This window comes from Spermophilus citellus, assembly GCF_964194105.1.
Source record: "Spermophilus citellus genome assembly, chromosome: 17".
NCBI classification, from domain to species: domain Eukaryota; kingdom Metazoa; phylum Chordata; class Mammalia; order Rodentia; family Sciuridae; genus Spermophilus; species Spermophilus citellus.
The window spans coordinates 36,704,423-36,726,869 of NC_138199.1; the positions used below are offsets into that span (position 1 = coordinate 36,704,423).

The 22,447-nt window shown below is 39.7% G+C and overlaps 1 protein-coding gene across 8 annotated transcripts in view; it reads right to left on the bottom strand.

Moving 5' to 3' along the window:
• RFFL (ring finger and FYVE like domain containing E3 ubiquitin protein ligase) overlaps positions 1-22,447 on the bottom strand; it is a 96,096-nt gene that overhangs the window by 53,787 nt on the left and 19,862 nt on the right. The window contains exon 1 of one of the 8 annotated variants that reach the window (XM_081271100.1): positions 4,943-5,061. The exons of 6 other annotated variants lie outside the window; for them this stretch is intronic. Coding sequence is in view for 1 of the 2 variants with exons in the window: in XM_081271097.1 (XP_081127223.1) it covers positions 21,474-21,570 (97 nt within the window). In the remaining variant the exon portion in view is untranslated. Of the gene's footprint in view, positions 1-4,942; positions 5,062-21,473; positions 21,618-22,447 lie in introns of those variants that run through there. One more of the 8 variants, XM_081271097.1, reaches the window with a different exon arrangement.

Sequence of the window (22,447 nt, forward strand, 5' to 3'; positions counted from 1 at the left end):
GGGTGGGGGGGGGGAGATAAGAAAAATTTACTATTCCTTGTGGAAGAACCCTGTGTTGAGAGGCAAGAATGGCTAGCCAGTACATAGGATTTTGACGATTTGATAGGTATGCTGGTATTTCTTGGGAGACTTAGCCCTGCTAAATGGGAAAATTATACTTAATAACAGAGTAAGATAAATGACCTCTTGCAGGCAGGTTCAGTTAGAGGCAAGAGGGTAGATAATGTGATTGCTTCCTATTAAGTCCCAGATCCCTAAATAATTTTAAAACACTTCTCTACTTGTTCACCTGCCCATGGCCAATAATTTAAAGTGGATCAGTGGCTGTTACTGGCTTTCCTAAGAAAGGGAGAAGAGAATAGAAGGGTCATCCTAGTTTGCAATGTAACTCCAAACCACCTTTCTAACCATCAAAAACTAAGGCAATAAAGTCCCCAAATTTTTATACAATCTGTTCAACCCTGTGCACAAAAGTAGTTCTGCAAACAAAAGGTGTTACACAGATGCAAAGTCAGCTAAATCCTGGAACTAACAGATGTACAGTAAACACAGCATGTAAGACTATACCAAAATCCCTGAAAAATAACTAACTAAAATGCCCCCAAACCTCAAAGAAATATTCTTTGACATGTAAAGTCAGAAAGGGCTGGACAGCAAATCTTACAGAATCATCACCACTTTATTGAGGATGGCACACCTATTTATTGTCACTAATGTATTTCTGGAATGTTTAAAAGCATCTATGCTATAAGTATATAAAGGAAAGTATCCCACCTTACAGATCATTAATTCAGAATGGGCTTAGCTTCATCTTGTATATTATCCTTAAAAAGCAATTAAAGTACAATTGCAAAGGCTTTGAACAGAACGCTGTGAAAGGCCTATCAATATGGCTTAGCTAAGCCTCCCTGAAATTATTGATAATTACAGATTTTGAGAAGGAGAAAGCATTCACTAGAAGAATGCTTCTTATCTGCCAGGCACTGAGCTAGGTCCTTTACCTAGTATTCTCATGTGATTCTGACAAGGTTGATTAGTTCTTGCTTTCAGGTAAAGCCAAGGCTTAGAGAACTTGTTAAATGTCACAGCCAGAAGTTAGCCAAGCTAAGATCTAAACTTAGGTCCCATAGACCCTGAAGCCTATGCTAAATAGGCTACAAGGGAAATACTTTGATTTAAAAAAAGAAAAAAAAAGTTAACCAGGCATGGTGGCACACACCTATGACTCAGGAGGGTGAGGTAGGAGGATCATAAGTTCAAAGCCAGCTTCAGCAATTTAGCAAGGCCCTGGGTACCTTAGTGAGACCCTGTCTCAAAATAAAAAAGATTGGGGATATGGCTCAGTGGTTAAGCACCCCTGGGTTCATTCCCCTTAGTACCAAAAAAAAAAAAAAAAAAAAGTCATCTGTCTACCCTGCAACCCATCCCCCTCTGGGATCTGGGATCTGGCTCTCCGGCTCTACTAGAGCTTTCCTATCAGCATACAGGCATGCTCCAGGATCTGCTGTGTTTTAAAAACTCTTCCTTATCATAAGACAAATACAAATTACACCCAGTATGCGTTACCACCACCCATAAAAATGGGTGAAGAGAAGAGAGATTCCAGCAAGCAATGGTAAGGATGTAGGGCAGCTAGAACTCAAACACTGCTGATAGAAGTGTAAATGAATACCATCAACTTGGGTCTTCCAACTCTGTCCTCAAATGTTGGCAACTGCCTTGGGTGCCCACATTCTACCTCAGGTGGCTTTTGATACCTTTCTAAAGCTCCAGATTTGGATTCCTCTTTTCATCTCCCCACCATGACAGTGGGCTAACTCATGTTTCATCTGCTACTTACTTATGTTTCATTCCTTAGGTCTTTGAGTTTGCTGTTATTCTTTCTGCCTGGACTATTTTCCCCAGAACTCTACCTGCTTAGCTCCTTCTTGTCATCCAACCCTCAGCTTCAATGTCACTTTCTAATCTCATGTATTGCAAACACTTGGTACTAGCTGGTATTATCCACTTGCTTGCTAACTGCCTTTTCTCACTAGACTAGAAACTCCCTGAGAGCAGGGACTTTGTGTCCTACTACATTTCCAGACTCTAGAGTGGCTTCTAGGAGGAAAGAATAGTCTCTCAAGTAGCTTCAATTCCTTTTGCTCTCCAGTTCTTTCTCCATAAGGCATCATCCTCTCCCTTCCTTCCCACATAGATACTTGCAGTTCTTTAATAGAGCCCTGTTGCATTTTAGAATGAAAAGCCCCACTCCTCACATGGTTAAGACTTTGCTGTGCTCCTTTTCTCACAAAGCTTCCAGGCATAGTGAATCTTCAGCTCCTCAAGCTGTGGGTGGGTCTCTATGCTTTCTTTCCTGCCTCTACTGCTCCTTCGCATGCTCTGATCTCAAGCACCATGTCTCTTGGCACCAGTTCCACATACTTGCTCATGTCTGTTGCTTTCCTTCAGAACTATCATAATCTGTAATCATATTTTTGGTTCACAGTCTACCTCTCAGGGCAAGAACCTTGTTTATCATCATTTTTTTTTTTTAAACCTGGGGCAATCAGCCCAGTGCCACTTTATTGTAAGCACCCAAATAATTTGTGGAATGAACAGACTAAGGTCTGAGAACATTCAAGTACTAGTTCTTTCCTTGGGATCATAAGCATTTTCTCAATATAGTTATAAAATGACTGTAAGAAGGAAAAATTCTTAATGAAAAATGAAGGGCAGCTAACCTTAGACAGGTTACCTAACTTTTTGCATCTGTTTCCTCACCTATATACATGTGTGTGTGTGTGTGTGTGTGTGTGTGTGTGTGTGTAGAATATATACATATACCTCACCTCATCTCTATACCCATCTAGGAGGATAACTGTAAGAATAAGAAATAACACAAAATACTTCAACATTAGTAAACATTTGATAAACAGTACATCAAAAAATTATTAAACCACAAGTTATAATTTTAAAATGGCAACCACCCATATATTTAAAAGTGACTCGACTGGAAAGCCCACAGTCTCTCTCTGGTCACGAAGAGCTTGTTTCCTACCACCCAAGGCACTAGGAGGTGGGGGGAGGGTGAGAAGGGCCCCGACAAAGGTGATGACATGCTGCGCATGATGACACACACCCATAATTCCAGTGACTTCTGAGGGTGAGCTAGGAGGATCACAAATTTGAGGTTAGCCTGGGCAACTTAACAAGGCCCTATCTCAAGATAAAAATAAAGGACTCAAGGTGTAGTTCAGTGGTAGAGTGGCCCTGTACCAAAAAAAAAAAAAAAAAAAAAAATTCAATCCCAAGTACCAAAAAAAAAAAAAAAAAGCTCATGCCACCTACATGATATAGAATCATCTGTTTCTGGAGAACTCACCTGAAATTTAAAATCATCTCTCAACTTGGAAGGCTGTCTGCCTTTAAAAATAAGTGGTCAGGCAAGAAACTTGAACTCCCTTGACACTGTTAAATTTAAAACAGAATCTCAGAGTTGCAACTAGAATTTTCCAGTAAACCCACCTTCAGTGGCCACCCCAATTGGGGAAGATTTAAAATGCTGGTGACAATACAATAAGCATAAAATAGGGTGACTACTGTTGTACTTGTAAGTAAGCAACCTGCAGAGTGAACCACATTACCAACTGGTCTCATTGGCTGGGTGTGGGACAATGTAGCATGTTCTCTCTGATACTGAGATTCTTTCTGAAATATTTATTTAGGAATAAAGAATTCAGAACACCTAAGTCACAGAGGAGACAAGTGGACAGTGGAACTTTAGAACCCAAAGCTCAATCAAAATAAACAGCCCTGCTGAAGTGGTACCTGGGCCAGACATAAACAAAGCATGTTTCACAAGGCTGGAACTCAGCAGAGGAAAACACTTCCAAGGACTTTAAATCCTAACAGATGTCTTCCATCCTCCAAGGCAGTCCTATGGATGTGGGTAATGGATAGTACATATTTCCTAGATAAGAATTTTATTTGAAGGATAAATTTTTAGAAGACAAAACAGTTTGGAGGTGAAAAGTTGTTCCCAAATATGTTTTACTTTGGTTTTAGAACCAGTCAGACTTTACCTTAAATCCTGGCTTTCATGCTGAGTGAGACAAATTGAATGAGTTCTCTCTCTGAGCTTCAGAATAACCGGAATAGACTTCCCTACACCTGGCAGCACATCTTCTGTAAGAGGTGCTGAGTACAGAGATGATCATACTTTTACTGGTTTTTTCAATCTTCCATTAAAGAGAGGACAGTGACGAAAATGCAGGCATTCTAATAAGGCCCGAAGTTAATATGAATTAATGTCTGCCTCTCTCCAAGCCAGCTTCCAGAACCTCCATGAACATCAATGTCAGTGACTTTAAAGACACTAGGCCTAGGGGCTCCTCTTATCCACTCCTCAAATTATATTTTAATATAAAGTACTGAATCTGTAGGAGTGAGATAATCTTCTGTGCTGTTCCTTCAAGCAGCAAACAGAAAATTAGAGGAGCTATTCATATTTAAGGTTCCTTAAACTTCTCTTTTCAGATGATCCTAGAAAATTTTATTTTGTAAGAACAAAGTGAAAACACTCCAAAACATCTAATATATGCCAAATGAGTTATGTCTGCATCTAACATCTCATTTAACATAATAATCCTACAAAAATCAGAATTAAAATGCTTATTTTGTGAACACTGACTTGGGGCCCTGAGGTTTATTAACTGGATCAGAGTCACAAAGCTAGAGGTTGAAGATGGTGAGTACAAGGTCTTTGACTATTTGGGGATCATATAGAAAGAGTAAGCTACTTGCACTTTCCATACCACCCACAATTAGCAATAGTAATTCAAGGGCTTTGCTGTGAGAGAAGATAATGAAAATCACCTAATATGGCTTGCTTACAGGGAGCAAGTATTTAATACTAGTTCCTCCCCACTTCTAAAGACACCAAAAAGGGGTACCTACTCACCAAGCCAAGCATTCCACACTTGAACACTTTATAAAGTGCACTAGATAACTGTAATCCCTCCGATTTGTGAAGCTAAAGCAGGAGGATCACAAGTTCAAGGCCAGCCTCAGCAACTTATCGAGATCCTGTTTCAAAATGGAAAAAAAAAAAAAGACCGGGATGGAGTTCAGTGGTAGAGTGCCCATGGGCTCAATCCCCAAGTACTGCAAAGAATTTAAAAAAGTATAATAGTGTAATAAACAGAAAAACCATCCTTAGAAAGCTAAAATTTTTATTTATACATCTGTGAATCATCTGCATTTCTCTTTCTACAACTTAAGGATAAGCAGGGCGCAGTGGTACACACCTGTAATCCCAGTGGCTCAGGAGGCTGAGGCAGGAGGATCACAAGTTCAAAGCCAGCCTCAGCAAAAAGTGAGGCACAAAGCAACTCAGTGAGACCCTGTCTCTAAATAAAATACAGAAATGGGCTGGGATGTGGCTCAGTGGTAAGTGCCTCTGAGTTTAATCCCTGGTACCAAAATTAATTAATTAATTAATTAATAAGCCAATTTTCAACTTCATAGCTAAGATGCATCTTAGTTTCTATTCTTGCCCATCTTTATTCTAGTTGTGTAGGTTTTTATAGTTTGTTTTTTTGCTTTGCTGGAGATCAAACCCAGTGCCTTGTGCATACTCAAGGGTAAGTGCTCTACCACTGAACTAATCACATCCCCAGCCAAGAAGGAGTCTTTTAAAAATTGTCTCAACTGTACTGAGAGTAACTACTAAATTACAATGAAAGTAAATCTTCAGCACTCAGGGCCTTAGTTTCCCTGCCTTACATTGAGCTATACCCCATTCTTTCAATACCTCAGATGCCAAGCTTATTTTGGCCTTAGGAATCCCCTTCAAGCTAATGCTTCATCCTGGAGCACTAGCTCAAGGAGACCTTCTCTGACCCATATGTGCTCTCATAGCATCCCACACATCTCCCTGTAACTCTAATTCACTCACTGGAGTATCAGCTCAGCACTATGCTCTGCGAACACTACTGCAAATCCAGGAGGACCAACAACTAGCAAGTGCTACATCTCTCACGGTGATTACAGTCTGGGGGATGAGCATTCTAACAGCACTACATCTAACCATAGCTAATGATCTATATATTCTTTTTCTCCTAGAGTTACACTGTGGAAGGTGAAATAGGAAACAAGAATGAGTATTTATTCTCAGCCTTAATGACAGCTAAGTGTAATCACCATGTATTCACTGAACTAAATAAAGGTAACAGCAATAGAGTGAAGAGTGGGGGTGGAGGGGCAGAAATTCATGCTTGAAAACTCCACAATATGATTCTAAAATGATTAGCAAACTAAGGGTTTAAAATATATATAACCATAGCAACGCCTTTAAGTAAAGACCTAAGAGTATGTAACATGCCCACTTCAGGCATACTGACAATAATTTTGAAAATGTCTGCTAAGATTACTGGATAACAATAAAAGAATGGCAAGTTTGGCCTAAAATGTAACAGAAAAAATGTTAAAGTTGTCAGTTATTACAACAGTAGAAAACCAGAAAGGAAAAGCCTAGAAGAAGAACTGGCCATCACTTCTTCCATCCCTTTCTTGCATCAAAAGGCACAGCTGGTTTCAATGCCTTCCCAATCATATTGTCCTGACACTGTGATGGGAATCACAAAGAATACAAATGAATATGAAAACAACAGAGAAAAGAAATGCTAGAAATCACAGAAACCAACCCTACTAAAGTAATACACCAGGTCAGGGTGGAGCTTAGCCTATCTGTCATTCCTGACTCACCAAGAAAGAGGGAGAAGCAACCAAAGGATATAAGAAATACGATACCAGAGGCCTTGGAGCATGAAGTGTTAAAATAACATTATAAATAAAGGAAAAGGAAAGAGACTACACTTTCTACTAGCAGTAGGTGAGCTCTTTTCCTGAAGTGGGAACTGCTGTAAACAACTGAAAAACATACATAATAATCACAAGTTATAAATGTTCTTGGAAACTCCCTGGTTTCAACTAGTCCATGACAAATATCTGCAGAGGGAGCTCAGCATCTGCTATGAAGTTCAGGGAAAAGTAATTCTAACCAATTGTGCCAAAATATCATCCCCGGGGTCTGACCAATTAAATGGCTGCTTCTTAGTGTGGCATTTAGGAAAAATGACAGATTGAACACTGCAGCAGAGAAACCTACACATTTATTTCAGCCCAGGCATTCTATCCCAAAGGGCAAAGTCAATCAGGAAAGAAAGCAGTTCGAGTAAAATCTCCTACCAATGCTGTTTATTCTAACAAACCTGCAGTTTAATTACCATAGAATCCTTTTTCTATTAGAATACTCTTTCCATCAAAACGGATAACAAAACTCTTTGAGAACAGAGACTCTGATCCCCCCAGTAGTCCTGTGCAGGAAAAAGGATGCATCAAACATGCCTGTCAGAACCTTCTGCCTGAAGAAGCTACTTTCACAAGATAATATCACAGTGACTAATGGGCAACTAGGATTTTTTTAAAAAGCAGCCACTGCCAGAGACTACAGCAGAGGGTTTAGCCTTCCCGTGCCCTGGGAAAAGGCAGCACTTCAGGACCAGGATCAAGTAGGATCAAAGTTAAGCAATCTGCCTTTCCAAAATGAACTGCACAAAAGTTAACGAGGTCAAACACTGTAATGAAGAATGAATAGGACTCTAAATCCTAGGGTTTACTAAACCTCAGTATAACTTAAATTTTCTTAAAACAACAGAACCTGTTATATTTCAATTATAATTGAAAAGAATAAAATACTGGGCTGGGGTTGTGGCTCAAGTAGTAGAGCACTTGCCTAGCACATCTGAGGCACTGGGTTCGATCCTCAGCACCACATAAAAAAATAAAGAGACTGTATCCACCTAAAAGCTAAAAAATAAATTTTTTTTAAAAGAATAAAATACTGCATCCTGGGGTTGTGTCTCAGTGGTACAGTGCTTGCTTGGATGTATGAGGCAGTGGGTTCGATTTTTAGCACCACATAAAAATAAATAAAATTTTTTTAAAATACTGCATGTCAAGTATTTACCCCATAGTCTAAGACTTAACAAGTGTTCAATACAAGTTAACTATAAATAATCTTAAAAGAAAGTACTTTTTAAGGTTCTTAAAATTTACCTGCTCTATTTGTACTTTTTTCTTTAAACACACCGATATTTTTAATCATATTCAATTTGGTTCTCCAACCATCCTCCAAGAACTAAATGACTGATCCCAGGCCTTTCCCACTAGCTCAAAATTACACACACACACACATACACACACACACACAAACTTATATTCCCTTTAAGAATGTCTCTCAGAAGTGGTGAGAAGTGGTTTATCATCCTCATAGAATTTCCTCCCAAGTCTCCCTCACTACTAACGAGTTTCAGTTTGTCATCCACCTCCCAGGCAGTCTACACAATTCAGAATTTCTCCCTTAGCTCCTCAACCCTTCTTCCCGGCCACATCCAAAGAATGGACTGTACACCTTTGGCCCCCACCTGGTGCACCATAACTGCTCACACTGCACTGAGGCCAAAATGGGATTCTGTGATAAATGGAGGATGAATTCAGATGAAGTACCACCTCCTCCCACAGACCTTTAGCTTGGTTCGATATTTAATCTCAATCTGAAAAATAATGCTGACTTCCTGAACATTTTCTGCTCCTGCCAGGATGTAATATGCCCAATATTTATCCCAAGAAGCAGAAATAAATGGATTTCAATTTCATAGAATGCCACCAAAACCACAACAAACCTTTGTATTCTCACTGTATTCTCTCCTTGTAAAGAAAACCTATGCTTAATTTGGGCTTCAGTTTTCCTCTTTGCCTCTGTCCCACAACAAAGTGTAAAATATTGTATATTTTTACCACTTCTCCATAGATTCAAGGAAAAAAAACACTCATGTAAATATCAAGCAGTTTCTTGCTATTTTCACTTGCAAAGTCCCCAGACCATCCCTGCTGATCAGATGTGCCTTTTTTTCCACCCATTTTTCTTTATCCCTTTGCTCCTGGATTTGCAAACTGGAAGGATAGGCAATCTTCTTTGTGACATGGCTGGGATATGAAACGCACAAAAAACATTATCAAGACCTATACCTGCAGCAAGTATGGTTAGAGACCAGAGAATGAACCAGTTCAGAAATAACTCACAGGACTGCAATAATCCGCCAAGATCCCAAGGTGACTCCCTGTAGGTGGTTATCCTTTAGCCAACCTAGTCTGCTAATGAAGGTAATAAAGCAGATTTCAAAATAAAAAGAGAATTTGGAAAAACAAAAGTCTCTGAGATTGTTTACCAACAGAGTGACCCTAAACAAATTACTTATTTAACCGCTTCTCCAGAGACTTGCCAACTGAGCAGCTAGCATTTCATGCAGCCTCCAGTATTCAATGAAATTTTCAATTCAAAGATTAATAAAACCTTCACAACCCCCATTCTGTAATTTGTAAAGTAATTTGTAAACTACCACGGTCAGAAAACACTCAAAAAGGTGTGCTAGAAATCCTGGAACCTAACAAAATTAAACTATTATTTAAAAGGCTGGTGAATTGCAGGCTAAAATTTCCTATTGTTATTAAAAGAATAAATAGCTAAACACAGATTGAGTCCTACACCTACCCAAAGTAACAGACCAGCAGTCAATTTTCTGCTTCCAGTTCATAAACCACATGAGTGTGGTGTAAGCTGGGAAAAACAACCATGCCCCAGGAAGAAAGAATAACCTGGTCCCTAGAATTAAGATGTGCACATGCATCAAGGCAAAGGCCATAAAGGACTATTATGTTAGTTTCTTCACAAACCAAAAACAGATTTATTCAGTCAAGCACCAATATTAACAGCCTGACTTTTTTAACCACAGCAAGTTTCAAAACACAGGCACACAAGTTACAGTAAAGAAAAGCACATCCTTGGGGCTGGGGTGGTGGCTCAGTGGTAGAGTGCTCCCCTAGCATGCATGAGGCACTGGGTTAGATCCTCTGCACCACATAAAAACAAACTAATGTATCCACCTAAAACTAAAGATATATAAGTAAATAAATATTTTTTTTTAAAAAAGAAAGAAAAGCACATCCTGGTTTGCACTGGACTTCCTGTTTGGGGCTGTCTGATCTCTTTACACCACTGCTCCTAGGCCAACAGTGTTAGATCTTCGACAAACAGGTAACCTATTCATATGTGCTGACAAATGGCTTACTGGATGGTATTTCAATTGATAATAAAATCCATTACTCTACAAATTAGGTAAAAGATTCACCTAACAAACATCAAAAACAAGCACGAGCCTCTAAGACACTTTCTGGATCTCCCATGTTTCATACTGACATTTGTCCTAAAGTAAACAATAAAAACTTAACACAAGCCTGACTCTAATCCTAGCCACTCAGGAGGCCAAGGCAGGAGATGAGGCCAGCCTAGACAATCTAGCAAGACTCTTGTCTAAAAAAAAAAAAAAAAAAAAAATCAAAGGGCTGTGAACACAGCTCAGCGCACCACTGGTTCAATTACCGACACCACCCAAAGTGGGGGAAAACGAATATAAATAGTGCTGAAATAAGGAAATGAAGTCTGAAACAAAATTTGGAATATAAGGGCTGGGAAAAGGAGCAAAAAAAGTTGGAAATGCTTTTATAATTAAATACTGGCCCCTTTCCAAATGCAGAAGGAATAGATTTCTATCAGCTGGTCATCACTGAACAGACCCCAGAAGGGAGAAACTGAGAATCTTCAAAGGGTCCTCCTGGTATGCACTAGCCCAAATCTACCAGCTACCCGCTAACAGTTTGCTCTTGGTATTTCTGCGGCCCTCAGCAGCTTCAAGGCTGAAGCCTCTCACTTTAAGCCTAACTTCCACTGCTCTCAAAGAGCTGGTGGTTTCCCAGCCACATTCAGTATTAGGAATAAACACTCACCAACAAATATCCCAGCTTTTATGGACAAGTCATATTGCCTGTTTCCTCTGGAAGAGGAAGGTTGGACTACACTAACCTCTAATGTTTTTTCCAGCTGTAGAAAAAATTTCAGGATTCAATATTAACAGTGGAAGCTACTATAGCTTCCTGAATTATTTCTCTGGTCAAATAGATGCCTCTGACATCCCACAGTGCAAATATTATATGCCTTTATCTACTATGCAAGAATTTTTCCCCCTTTCCCTTGAAACACAGAATCAGAAAATTCCCCCCTTGGAAGCAATATACTAACAAACCATAAGGGCTGTGCTTCATACATGGTCTTTTTATTAAGGTCTTACTGTAATCATCACTCAATTCCCACGCTAGTCATATGATTCACAGGGAGAAGAGAAAGGTACAAGAGAACACAGGAGATCTGACCAGCAACATGTGGCACACCCACACAGTGGCTGTTAATGGAGAAAGAATGAGGCAAAATCTGGGTAAAGAAAGGGGAGGAAAGAAGTGCAGTGAGTCAGTGCATGGGAAAACATAGCAAGTTTAATAGAAAACAAGGAAAAGGGAATGAGAGAGAAAGAAAAAGAGGGAAAATCTAAATCACAGAAATTTAAATCTGAAATTCTGTTCATCCATCCTTCATTCATCTGACAAATACTGAACGCCTACTATGTGAAGGAAACTGAACTATATACACCAGGGCAAATACAAAGGTCAACACACAGTTCTTACTCAATGAGGTTACGGTCTGGTAGGAGAAATAAAGGCAAGTACACAAACCATTGAAATGCATGGCAGAAAGTGTACTGTGCTATAAAGGCAGCGTAAGTAGAATCCTCTGTTACAAGACTCTGAGGATATGATTACTCCCAGTAATGGATCAGACAAAGGAGGCTTCGTACCAAGAGTGAACTGTAAGACAAAAGCAAAACAGAAACAAAGGCACCCAAGGAGGAAATCAAGGATGTGTAAGTACAATGAGTAACTGGATTTGATTTGAGACATAGGCAAACATCAAGAGAGGGAGGGTATTAATAATTGCTAGCAATTCAGAGAGTCATAGCTAAATCAGAGAGCTGGACTGGAGCCAGAGAGAATTCAGAAACCAGCCTAAGAATCTGAATTTTAATCCAGTGGAAGAGGAGTGGGAGAAGCTAACATGATAGAAGAAACTAAAAAAAAACTTGGCCCCTAACTGGCACAGTGGCTCACACCTGAGGCAGAAGGATCACCTGTTATAGGCCAGTCATGGCAACTTAGGGAGACCTTGTCTCAAAAAATACAAAGGGCTGGAGATGATGTAGCTCAGTAGTAGAGAGCCCCTGAGGTCAATCCACAGTATTTAAAAAAACAAAACACTTGATAATGAAATCAACATAAAATTAACGTGTGCAGATACATAAAGTCTCTCCAAAGAGAAAAGACATCAAACTAAAAGAAAAAACAAAAAGGCTTGAATAACAGTATTAATACATTTAAGCAAAGACTGTCACTATATTAAAGAGTAGTCAACCAAAAACTTTGGAAAAATCTAGGAAAAAGCCGTGGTGCACCTTTGGACTCTGGAACTGCCCGAGGCAAAGAAATACTAGAGTTAGGTGGCACATCATTATCTCTGGAGTAGAACAAGTTTATTTCATGAAGCTTAAATGGAAACAGCAAAATAGCACATAGTGATAACTAGGAGTATGAGCTCTTAGACAGGAACTTGGTTCAAATCTTGGTTCAGCCTCTTACCAGTTTGAACAGAGGCTTAGTTTCCTCACTTGTAAGTTAAAAATGATTGAGCCTACTTTTCAGGAGGGTCACTGGGAAAATTAAATGTTCTACTGTACCCAAAATACTTATAATACCCAGCATATAGTAAGCAATCAACAATCTGAGCTTTTTTGTAACTGCCCCACAAATCAGTTTATTAATCCATGCTTACCAAGCGAGCTTAATGTTATTAAATTTGATTTCCCAGATCTCTTGATATCGAAGAGCAATATCCTAGCAAACCCTAGAATCGAATCCTGTTAACAGGAAAGGAAATTTTCACTTTAAAATAATAAATTGGCATTCTGTTCTGAGCTCAATCACTCAACCCCAAATGCAATGCTGCCTCCAAGACTCATCATTCCCAGACACCCAACAAAATACATTTTATATATAACCCAAGAACAAACCTAGAACATACTAACCAAAACTGAGGAGTCCTCCTGAGAACCTCGTTTGGCATCCCTCTAGCCAGCCCCACCTAAATGCCACTCCCCTAGTTTGTATTCTTTCCCATACTCCTCCATCCTCCACCTCTCCCTCTCTAACCTTCTAGAGGTCAAAGATTTCATCTTACACATTTCTGCATTCCTTCCCCTTCATATTCCAATATACCTTTCAGCAAACCAAAATACAATAAATATTTATTACAAGAACAAATTTCAAACACAACTTTCATTTAACAACACAATCCACTGCAATCCACCATTCCTGCACTGAACTCTCTGAACTTTTTCAGATTACTGAACTCTTCTCCACTCCTCCCACCTTTATATTCCTGCATATTGCAGAAAATTCAGAAACTTTATTTAACTGGGTTCTCAAGTAAATTATATAATTGGGGGCAAGCCATCACTAGCTCTGAAAAACTTTTATCCATCTCTGGTTGATGTCCCATAGAACTTTTCAAAGAGCAATTCTATGCAGGGTTAGGGAGTATGAGGCCTAGAGTCAGAGCTCATAGTCTTTTCATTCATGCAAACGCTTAACAACAGATTAAGTGGCCCAAATGGGAACTAATACGATGTTCTACTCTAAGTAACCTCCAACCACTATATTCTCCTCTTTCATCCTTCTGTGTCATAAAACTAGAAATCCCCTCACTTTACCAAAACAATTCAATCTGATTCCATCTACTTTTTCTTTTCTTTTTTTTTTTTAAGTTGTAGGTGGACACAATACCTTTATTTATTTTCATGTGGTGCTGATGATTGAACCCAGTGCCTCACATATGCTAGGCCAGCACTCTACTTCTGAGCTACAACCCCAGCCCCCTGATTCCACCTACTTTTGAGAAGCAATATGGTAAAGTGAAAAAAGAACAAATCAGAAGTCCGTCTGGTGCCATAGAATAGTAATCATTTTGTCTGTGCCTCAGATTCCTCAATTGCAAAATGGGTATTTTAATATGTTTCTTACAGAATCATTGAGAATTAAATGGAAAAATATAAGAAAGCATTTAAGAAAATGAAGAAGGAAAAGGGTAAGGTGGTAAATTTTTTGAGTGAAACAGACCTGGAGTCAAATTCTAGTTGTATCACTTAACTAGTTGTGTGATCTCAGGTAAATTAAAAATTTCTAGTCCTGTTTCTTATCTGTAAAGTAGGATGAGAGGTGTGTAGACAGACTACAGGCTAGTTCACTTTCCACTCTACCCTCTGCCTCATTTTCTCTCCCTATATTTTAAAAAATCCCTCAGTAAAGTCCTCCATTTTTGATCAGCAGCAAAACAAAACAGAACTGTATATTTAACAGCAATTGGACATGTACTCCTATACAAATATACTATGTTCTATCTAAATCATAAACTAAAAAGGAATTTCAAAGGGTAAGGTAAAGCTGTAGAAAAACTTGAGTTCTCATATTTCCTTTTTCTACCCCAAAGGAAAGCCTTATGCATCCCTAAAATTTGGAAATTATATAATGTTTAATAAAATAGTACAAAACTATTTTGCAAACTTTTTGGGGGGGGATGAGGGGGTATGAGGGATTGAACTCAGGGGCACTCGATCACTGAGCCACATCCCCAGTCCTATTTTGTACTTTATTTAGAGACAGGGTTTCACCGAGTTGTTTAGCACCTCACTGTTGCTGTGGCTAGCTTTGAACTGGTAATCTTCCTGCCTTAGCCTCCAGAGAAACTGGGATTACAGGCGTGAGCCACCATGCCTGGCTTATTTTGCAAATTTTTTAAAGACAAAAAGTAAATAGAATAGACGGGGTACAGTATCGAGCACAGTGACAGGCATAGAGAGCTGCTTAAGTAAATGTTGGCGCCCTGGTTTTTAAAAGCTAACCTTCACACTCAGGCTTCTTTGTACAAGTTTATGCAAAGTGAGCTCTGTTGTGTCCCTTTTACTTCATTCCCAGTCTCTAAGAAAGCAGCTGGCACTCTGCCTTCACTTCCTCTTCATACATTCATTCATTAACTCCACTTCACTCTACAGAAGCTCTTCTCCAGGTCACCAATGAACAGATGGAGAAATGCATAGCTTTTCCTAAGTCCTCAAACTTCATGACCTCCTCCTCATGATGATGACCTACTGACATTTCTTCCTGAATCTCTTACTGGATCCTTCTTCTGTCTTCCACAGAAAATGCAGTAGTTGGACTATCCTTTAACTTCAAGGACCAATCTTTCTCCCTGTCCTCCTTTCCTGGCTTCTCCTTTTGCTCCCTAAATATGCTCTAGGGTTCTGTCTCCCCACTCTTCCTTTCCTTCTCTAGTGAATTTTACTGGTTTTAGTCTTTAAATATATCCATCATCTATTCTATGTCCACTGCCATACCCTAACCTATCTGCCTCCATCTTTTAAGGAGGAAAGTAAGCACTTCTTCATTGGTTCCTCCTTTGCCACTCTCTATCCTCAAGACAGTAGCTATGATAAACTTTTATTTTAAAAAATAAATTTCTGCTTGTTACTTTCCTGTTTCAAAGTTTTCTATGGTTTCAAAAGTCTATCATTCTTTTGAGTAAATACTAGGCTTCCTATATGGTCCACAAAAGCTCCACATGATGTGGCCTCCCCTGCCTCACCACTTACTTCACGCCGCTCTCCCTCTCTTTGACCTCACTCAGTCTTCTGTCATGTCTTTATTATTCCTCAAAAAAAAAAAAAAAAAAAAAAAGGTGTTTATTATCCTCAAGGCCTCACACTTGTGGTTCCTATCAGAAGGAGGGCTCCTTAAGTCAGTCAGCCTTTGGTTCACCTTCCCTATAACATAATTGTCTGGCACACAGTGAGGGAACACTTTATTTGCTGAAAGAATGGATTTCTTAGTATTCAGTCAGGTAACTCCCAAATCTAAATCTCTGGCATCAGTCTCTCCCTTCAGTTTCAGTACCTTATTTCTAAATGCCTGCTAGATATTCACCCCTCAACTTTAGCAATACCAAGTGTACTCAAAACCAGACACTTTTCCAAAACCAGTTCCTCCAATCTTCTGAAAGTATATGAGCAATACGATTCCCACTTTCCAGTTCAAAACACTGAATTCCTCATTCATTTGCTCTGTCTGTCCAAAACTCTAATCACTCTTTGAAAGTAAATTCAAATACCACTTCATTCATTCATGCATTCAATTATCTACTTATTCATTCAACAAATACCGAGTACCTTTTTTGAGGCAAAGATACAGGAAAGCAAAGCAGACATACTTTTGTCAATTATATGTGAGTCAATCACATAAATATTTAATTATAGACTAAAAAAGGCTATGAAGAAAAATCATTAGGAACCATGAGAAAAAAAGTGAGGCATCAAGAAACACTACTCAACCAAGCACAGGGGTACACACCTGTAATCCCAGCAACTCAGGAGTCTGAGGCAGGAGGATTGCAAGTTTGAGACCAGCCTCAGCAACTCAGCGAAACCCTGTTCAAAAAAAAAGGGCTGGGATATGGCTCAGTGGTTAAATGCCCTGGGTTCAATCACTGGAACCAAAAAGAAACACTGCTCTGTTGATGTGTTGACTGAGATATGACTTCTAATAGGCAGCCTGGAGGGAAGAACAGGCCAAGTAGAGGGATCAACCAAGTCCTGAAAGCAGGAGACCAGCAGGCCTATTTAAGGCACCTACCATTTCTTGCCATACATAACATATCTATCTGGACCTGTCCCCCACCTCCATACTCATTTCACTAGTGGTTATCTGAGAGAAAGGACAGAGAGTGTCTCTCATGAGCCAAAAGCCCCAGGAGATGCTGAGTCACATGTCTGGTGCCTAGGAATCTAAGATTGTAAAAAGCTCCCACATGACTCTGATATGCAGCCAAATTTGCAAATCATATGCCCAATGGCCCATTCAAAAGACATATATGATTATTCTCTCATGAAAAATCTCTATGGCCAGTGTGGCAAATAGTTTCTAAAATTGGCAGCAATAATCCCAACCATAATTTGTCCCAAAAGGAAAACCAAGTCCTTTTGTGGGGTGACTTAAACGTTCTACCCTTACAGAGGTAAAGTTCATGGCCCCACCTCTTGAATCTGGGCTATACTTGTGACCAACTTTGACCAAAGAATGGTTCAGAAGTGATAATGAATGGCTCCCAGACTAGAAAAAGACCTTGCAGCTTCCATTATGGCCCAGTCACTATGTACAAGGAGCCTGATCTAGATTAATAAACAATGGGAGGCCATGAAAGAGACAGACTGCATGGAGAACCAAGAAGTCCCCGCCAAAAGCTAGCATCAAGGCCCCAAACATATGAGTGAAGGCGTGGACTGAATCCTCCAGTCCAATCATCATCACTTGGAGGAAAGCAATGTGTCCTCCTTCCCTGAACTAGTAACCCACAGAATCATGAAAAACAAAGTGGTTGTCATTTTACTCCAACAAAAACTTCTGGGGCTGGGGATGTAGAGCACTTTCCTAGCATGTGCATGTGCGCACCCACACTTTTGGGTAATTTTTTACTAGATAACTGTAACAGTCAGAAATTCAAAACTCTCTCTAGCAGTCATTCAAATGTTTCCTAACTTTGATAACCAAAAACATCTTCCTTATATTCATCAAAATTACTCCTCCTTCAATTTAAACCCATTTCTTCTTACAGCTTTGAAGTTGATGAAGAATAATTAATCAAAATCCCTCTGGCAACTATTCTCATGCTTGAAAATGATAATGAAGCTATCCCTTAGCTTCTTCTCTAGGCTAAAATCTTTCTCCTCTTTTAAACTTACACTGATAGGGCCTATTTCCCAACCTTTTAATCATCTTTGATTATCCTCTCAACTATAAAAGAACCAAAATTGAGTGTCAAAATGTTTCTAACAGAGATTATTTCCTAGCCCGGATGGTTCATCTTTTTATAATCTTGTTTCACATAGTCCCAAATATGGCAGCACCCCAAAAGTTATGAAGTGTTCTACAAACTTAATCACTCACTAGAATTGCTATGAGCCCTTTTCTGCTCTTAACAATTTACTTTTTTTTCATTCTGACTCCCTTCACTCATCAAGCTGATGTGACACTGCAGAACAGCAGTCAGTTTTTACATATTCCAAATATTGTAAGTACAATAGAAGTCCAATGAGACAGGAGTATGACTCAGTGGTAGAGCACTTGAGTAGTACTTGAGGCCCAAGATTCAATCCTTAGCACTGTCAACTTAAGGGGCGGGGGGAGGGATAAAAAAGAAGGGAGAGAAAAGCCTGAGAGGTTGGAGTAGGCACACCATTAATTTCAATCAAGGTCTCTAATCATAACTGGGGCCTTTCCATAGGTCAGGTAAACTCTGGTACCTCCTCCATCTACCTTGATAATAAGGTGGCCTTGTAAAAGGCAAGATCTGTAGCACTTGCCTCTTCAGCAAAGGTCCCATTTATGTAGAACCAGATAGGGTGTATTTAACTACAAAGAATCCAACTGGTTATGTAATGCATTGCAAGAATACATTTTTTCCTGAGTCTTACCTCAACATATGCTTCTAAATAGAATTAGACACTGGTAAAATAGGGATAATAAAGCCTACCCCAACATAATATATGGAAATAATTTTTGTAAAGCACTATAAAAATGTTAGGATAAGACTTCAGCAAGTCCCTTAAATCTTCACACTAACTTAAAATTGTTACCTGAGGGTTTCAGGTAACACATACTGTTATGGTTTGGTTGTGAAGTGTCCCCCAAAAGCCTTTTTGCATGTGAGACAATGCAAAAATGTTCAGAGATGAAATGACTGGGTTATAAAAACCTTAACCCAATCAGTGAATTAATCACCTGATAGGATTAATTGAGTGGCAAGTGGAGTATCTCTCTGCTTTCTGATAATCATATGAGCTGCTTCCCTCTGCCACACTCTTCTGCCATGATGTTCTGCCTGACCTCCAGCCCTGAGGCTGAGGAAAGGAGTCTGCTGTCTGTGGATTGAGACCTCTGAAACTGTGAGCCCCTACATAAACTTCTCCTCTCCTAAAATGGTTCTGATCAGATCTTTGAGTCATAGTAGTGAAAAAGCTGACTAAAACACATACTGAATAGGTAGCCCATGGGCTCAAAGTCACCAACGGGAGCCAAAACCATCTGTCTAAGCAGAGTATATGAATTTTTCAACCTTTCAAAACCTAGAACAGTGGTTTGACCTTGGTAACCCACTTCAGACACTGTTTCTGATGGTGCCAGTCTCCACACTCAGAACCAAATTCAGTCAAGGAACTCAACAATCTAAAGCAAAAGAGACAGTGCTGCTGGAGTCAAATCAGGCAGAATAACTATACTTGGGAGGTCGGAGCTCACTTCATATATTAACTATGACTTCTAGGGGATAAGAATTTCTCAATCAGAGAAAGGGAGACCGTTAGGAAAAGGCATGGAGTGCTGAAGAGATATCTAGGAATGGGATAAGAGAAGTTTAGTGAAGGCAGAGAGGAGAGCATTGGCTGAGAGAAGGAGAGAAGGAGAGAAGGAGAGAACAGTGACTGGCAGGACAGGGTCAAATTTAAAGCGTTTTACAAATAAAGCTACACAGAAAACTGAGAACCAATGGCATCCTGAAAAGACAAGAGTAAAGATTAGATTTGGCCTTTAGGAAGATAACTTGGGCAACAATATGAAGAAGATAGGAGCAGAGAAAGATTTAAAGTGGAGTAACCAAAGTACATTTGATAAAGAGTCTGAACCAAGAGTTGCAAACATCAAATTCCTGGAGACAAAATAAATAAAATGTGAAATCTTTGGTCTATAAGATCTTGGAGAACGGTAGTCTCTGTGATCTTTGAAGAGTACAGGGCCTGACAAAATGTTCACAAAAATTTTAAGCCACTGAGCTGTTTAAACAAAATGTCCAGTTTTTTGATCTCAGGTAAACTGAAGCAATGACAGTGAAGATGAAGAAAAGCCACACATCAAACCAATATCAACAAGGTTTAGCAATCATGGGTTTATCATATTTAGAGGATGTGAACATAAAAGGAGCGAACAGGAAGACTCGGTAGATATAATTAACAGAGTTCAAACCTACAGCAATATACACAGAGCATGTGAGGCAGCAGGTGAGAAAATGCGTTCAGGTGTGTGCATGCTGAATTTAAGATGCCTTTTGAACACCCTGATAGTTGTCAGATTGGACAAAGCTTGTCGAGATTGCCCAGTTGGCAATAAGAATCCAGATGGATAAGAGGGATCACTGGACTACTAAAACATACTAGGGGTAGCTGAAGTTATGGGCATCTTTGAGATTCTTGGAGGGAAGACAGAAGGGCAAAGACTTGGAGCATCTCAACATTCGCTGGATTATCAAAAGAGAATGAGAAAAAATAACAGAAGGACACTGGAAACTCAGGAGAGGAAAAATGGAAAGGACTGTTGAGGTAAAATAGTTCAACAGTGTTAAATGCTAGGCAGAAATTAAGATGGAGGCTGAAACAGGGACAATGGTTTGATAATTAGTTCACTGATGATCTGCAGAAAAGCCACAGTAGGGTGCTCATGGTGGAAACAAAAAGGACAAAAAGCTCATTGAGAAAGAGAGGAGCTCTTCCTCCCTCCGTCCTTACTGAGAACCTAATATGTGCAGAGTACCAGTGAATACAATTCTAAAACAAACCCTCATTCCCAGCATCCCTACCCTGTGCCTGAAGTAAAAACCAGATTCTCCTGGTACTCAACAGACCCGGTAAATAAGCAGCAGCTTTGTGGAAGTGACTTCTAGGCCGAAACCAGCTGGCCAGGTTCGCTGGGGAAAGATGTTTCAGAGAAGGCCCACAGGTGCAAAGGTGAGATTACACAGACCACTTCGAGTAACTATACGGACGAGTGCATACGGACGAGTGCCTCAAAGATATGAGAGTTTTGACTCTAGCTGAAGAGTTTAAAGGTGAAAACAGGAGGGAAAAGGGCAGGAACCTGAACAGAATATAAGGGGAGGCTCTTCACAATCCCTCACAAAGGAAGATGGGCACATACTCACAGGTAACACAGTTCAGTATTCCATCAATTCAACATTCACAGGAGGAAGGTACTCAAATGTGTACCTCTCTTCTATTCACAATGGTTTAGTCTGACCAAACTGTTTCTCACAAGATACAAAAATAACAGAAAAAAATTTTTAAAATAAGAGCAAAAGATGGATGAAGTTGCAAACCTAACATGGTTTCTCAAAGGCTTACATAAACAATGTTCTAATGAGTTCTAAAACCACATCCAGATCCCAAATGAAAGGAAATGTTTCCTCTCAAGGACCCCTTCAAAGAGTTTGAAGGGCTAACTTTTAACACACTCAAATTGATAAAGCATTGACTCACTTCTGAAGACTAAGGACTTCCCCAGTTTCTTCCCCCAGCTTAGTCTAGCTTAAGGAAACCGAGAAAACAATCTAGGGTTACCTGATTTTTCCTGTTTCAAAATACTGTCACGGCACACAGCAAGCTGCCTCCAATTCCTGCCACCGAGGTTGCTGGAGCCATGTTCAGATGAGATCATCTCAGGAACCAACAGCAGCAGCTTTCAGGCAGAGTGAATGGTGCCGCCTGGGGACGTATCTTTGGTAAGCAAGATTGCAACAGAGCAGGCAGTTTACCCAGGGCAGTGCTGACTCACGCTAGGCAAAACTCCTATTACCCAAACAACTCAGCCTGAGCCAACTGCAATCAACTGCAACCTAGAAAAGAAAAGGCACCCCACTGATTGTTTTAAATCAAGGGCTGATTACTGGGGGCAGGTAAACCTCATTCCCCTACTGCTGGTAGTAACTCGGCAGCTCCTGGAGCCCTTACTATGAAAGAAAGCCTCCAAGGCCGTTTCTGAAATTTCATCTGAACACAGCCTTGAACTGGGCACAGCAAGATTGCCGCAGGTGGGAGGTTCACAGCTCTAAAGATTTCCCTAGGAAGGTAAAAGAAGTCACTCTGCATTTACAAACTGAATCACCTGGGCTGGTGGCTTCAGAGGAAATGGCCCAGTCATTTCACCACTCGCTGGTCAAGTCATTAGGGTGAATTTTTGTCAGCTCTACCCAGGCTCACTATTCTTTTTTCCATCTAGGCCTGCTCTGGTCTCTGTTTCCTTAGACAACTCGACTCTCTAAGACAGAACTACAGCAGGATTCTTCCTTTTTTTAAATTAGCTGCCACATTCTCTGTGCTAAAATAAAATATAGGAGGCTGTGAAAATCACTTAACCAATTTGCTCTTAAGAGAAAAATCCCTAAATGTATGTCAATTCTTATTTATTAGCCTACTTATTAAAAAATTAATCCTAGAATGACTGACTCATCATTATTATTGAATTTGCCCTGATAGGTTGGAACTAGCACTGGTGTTATGCAAAGAAAACAAAAGATCAAGTCCTTGTTGTTTTA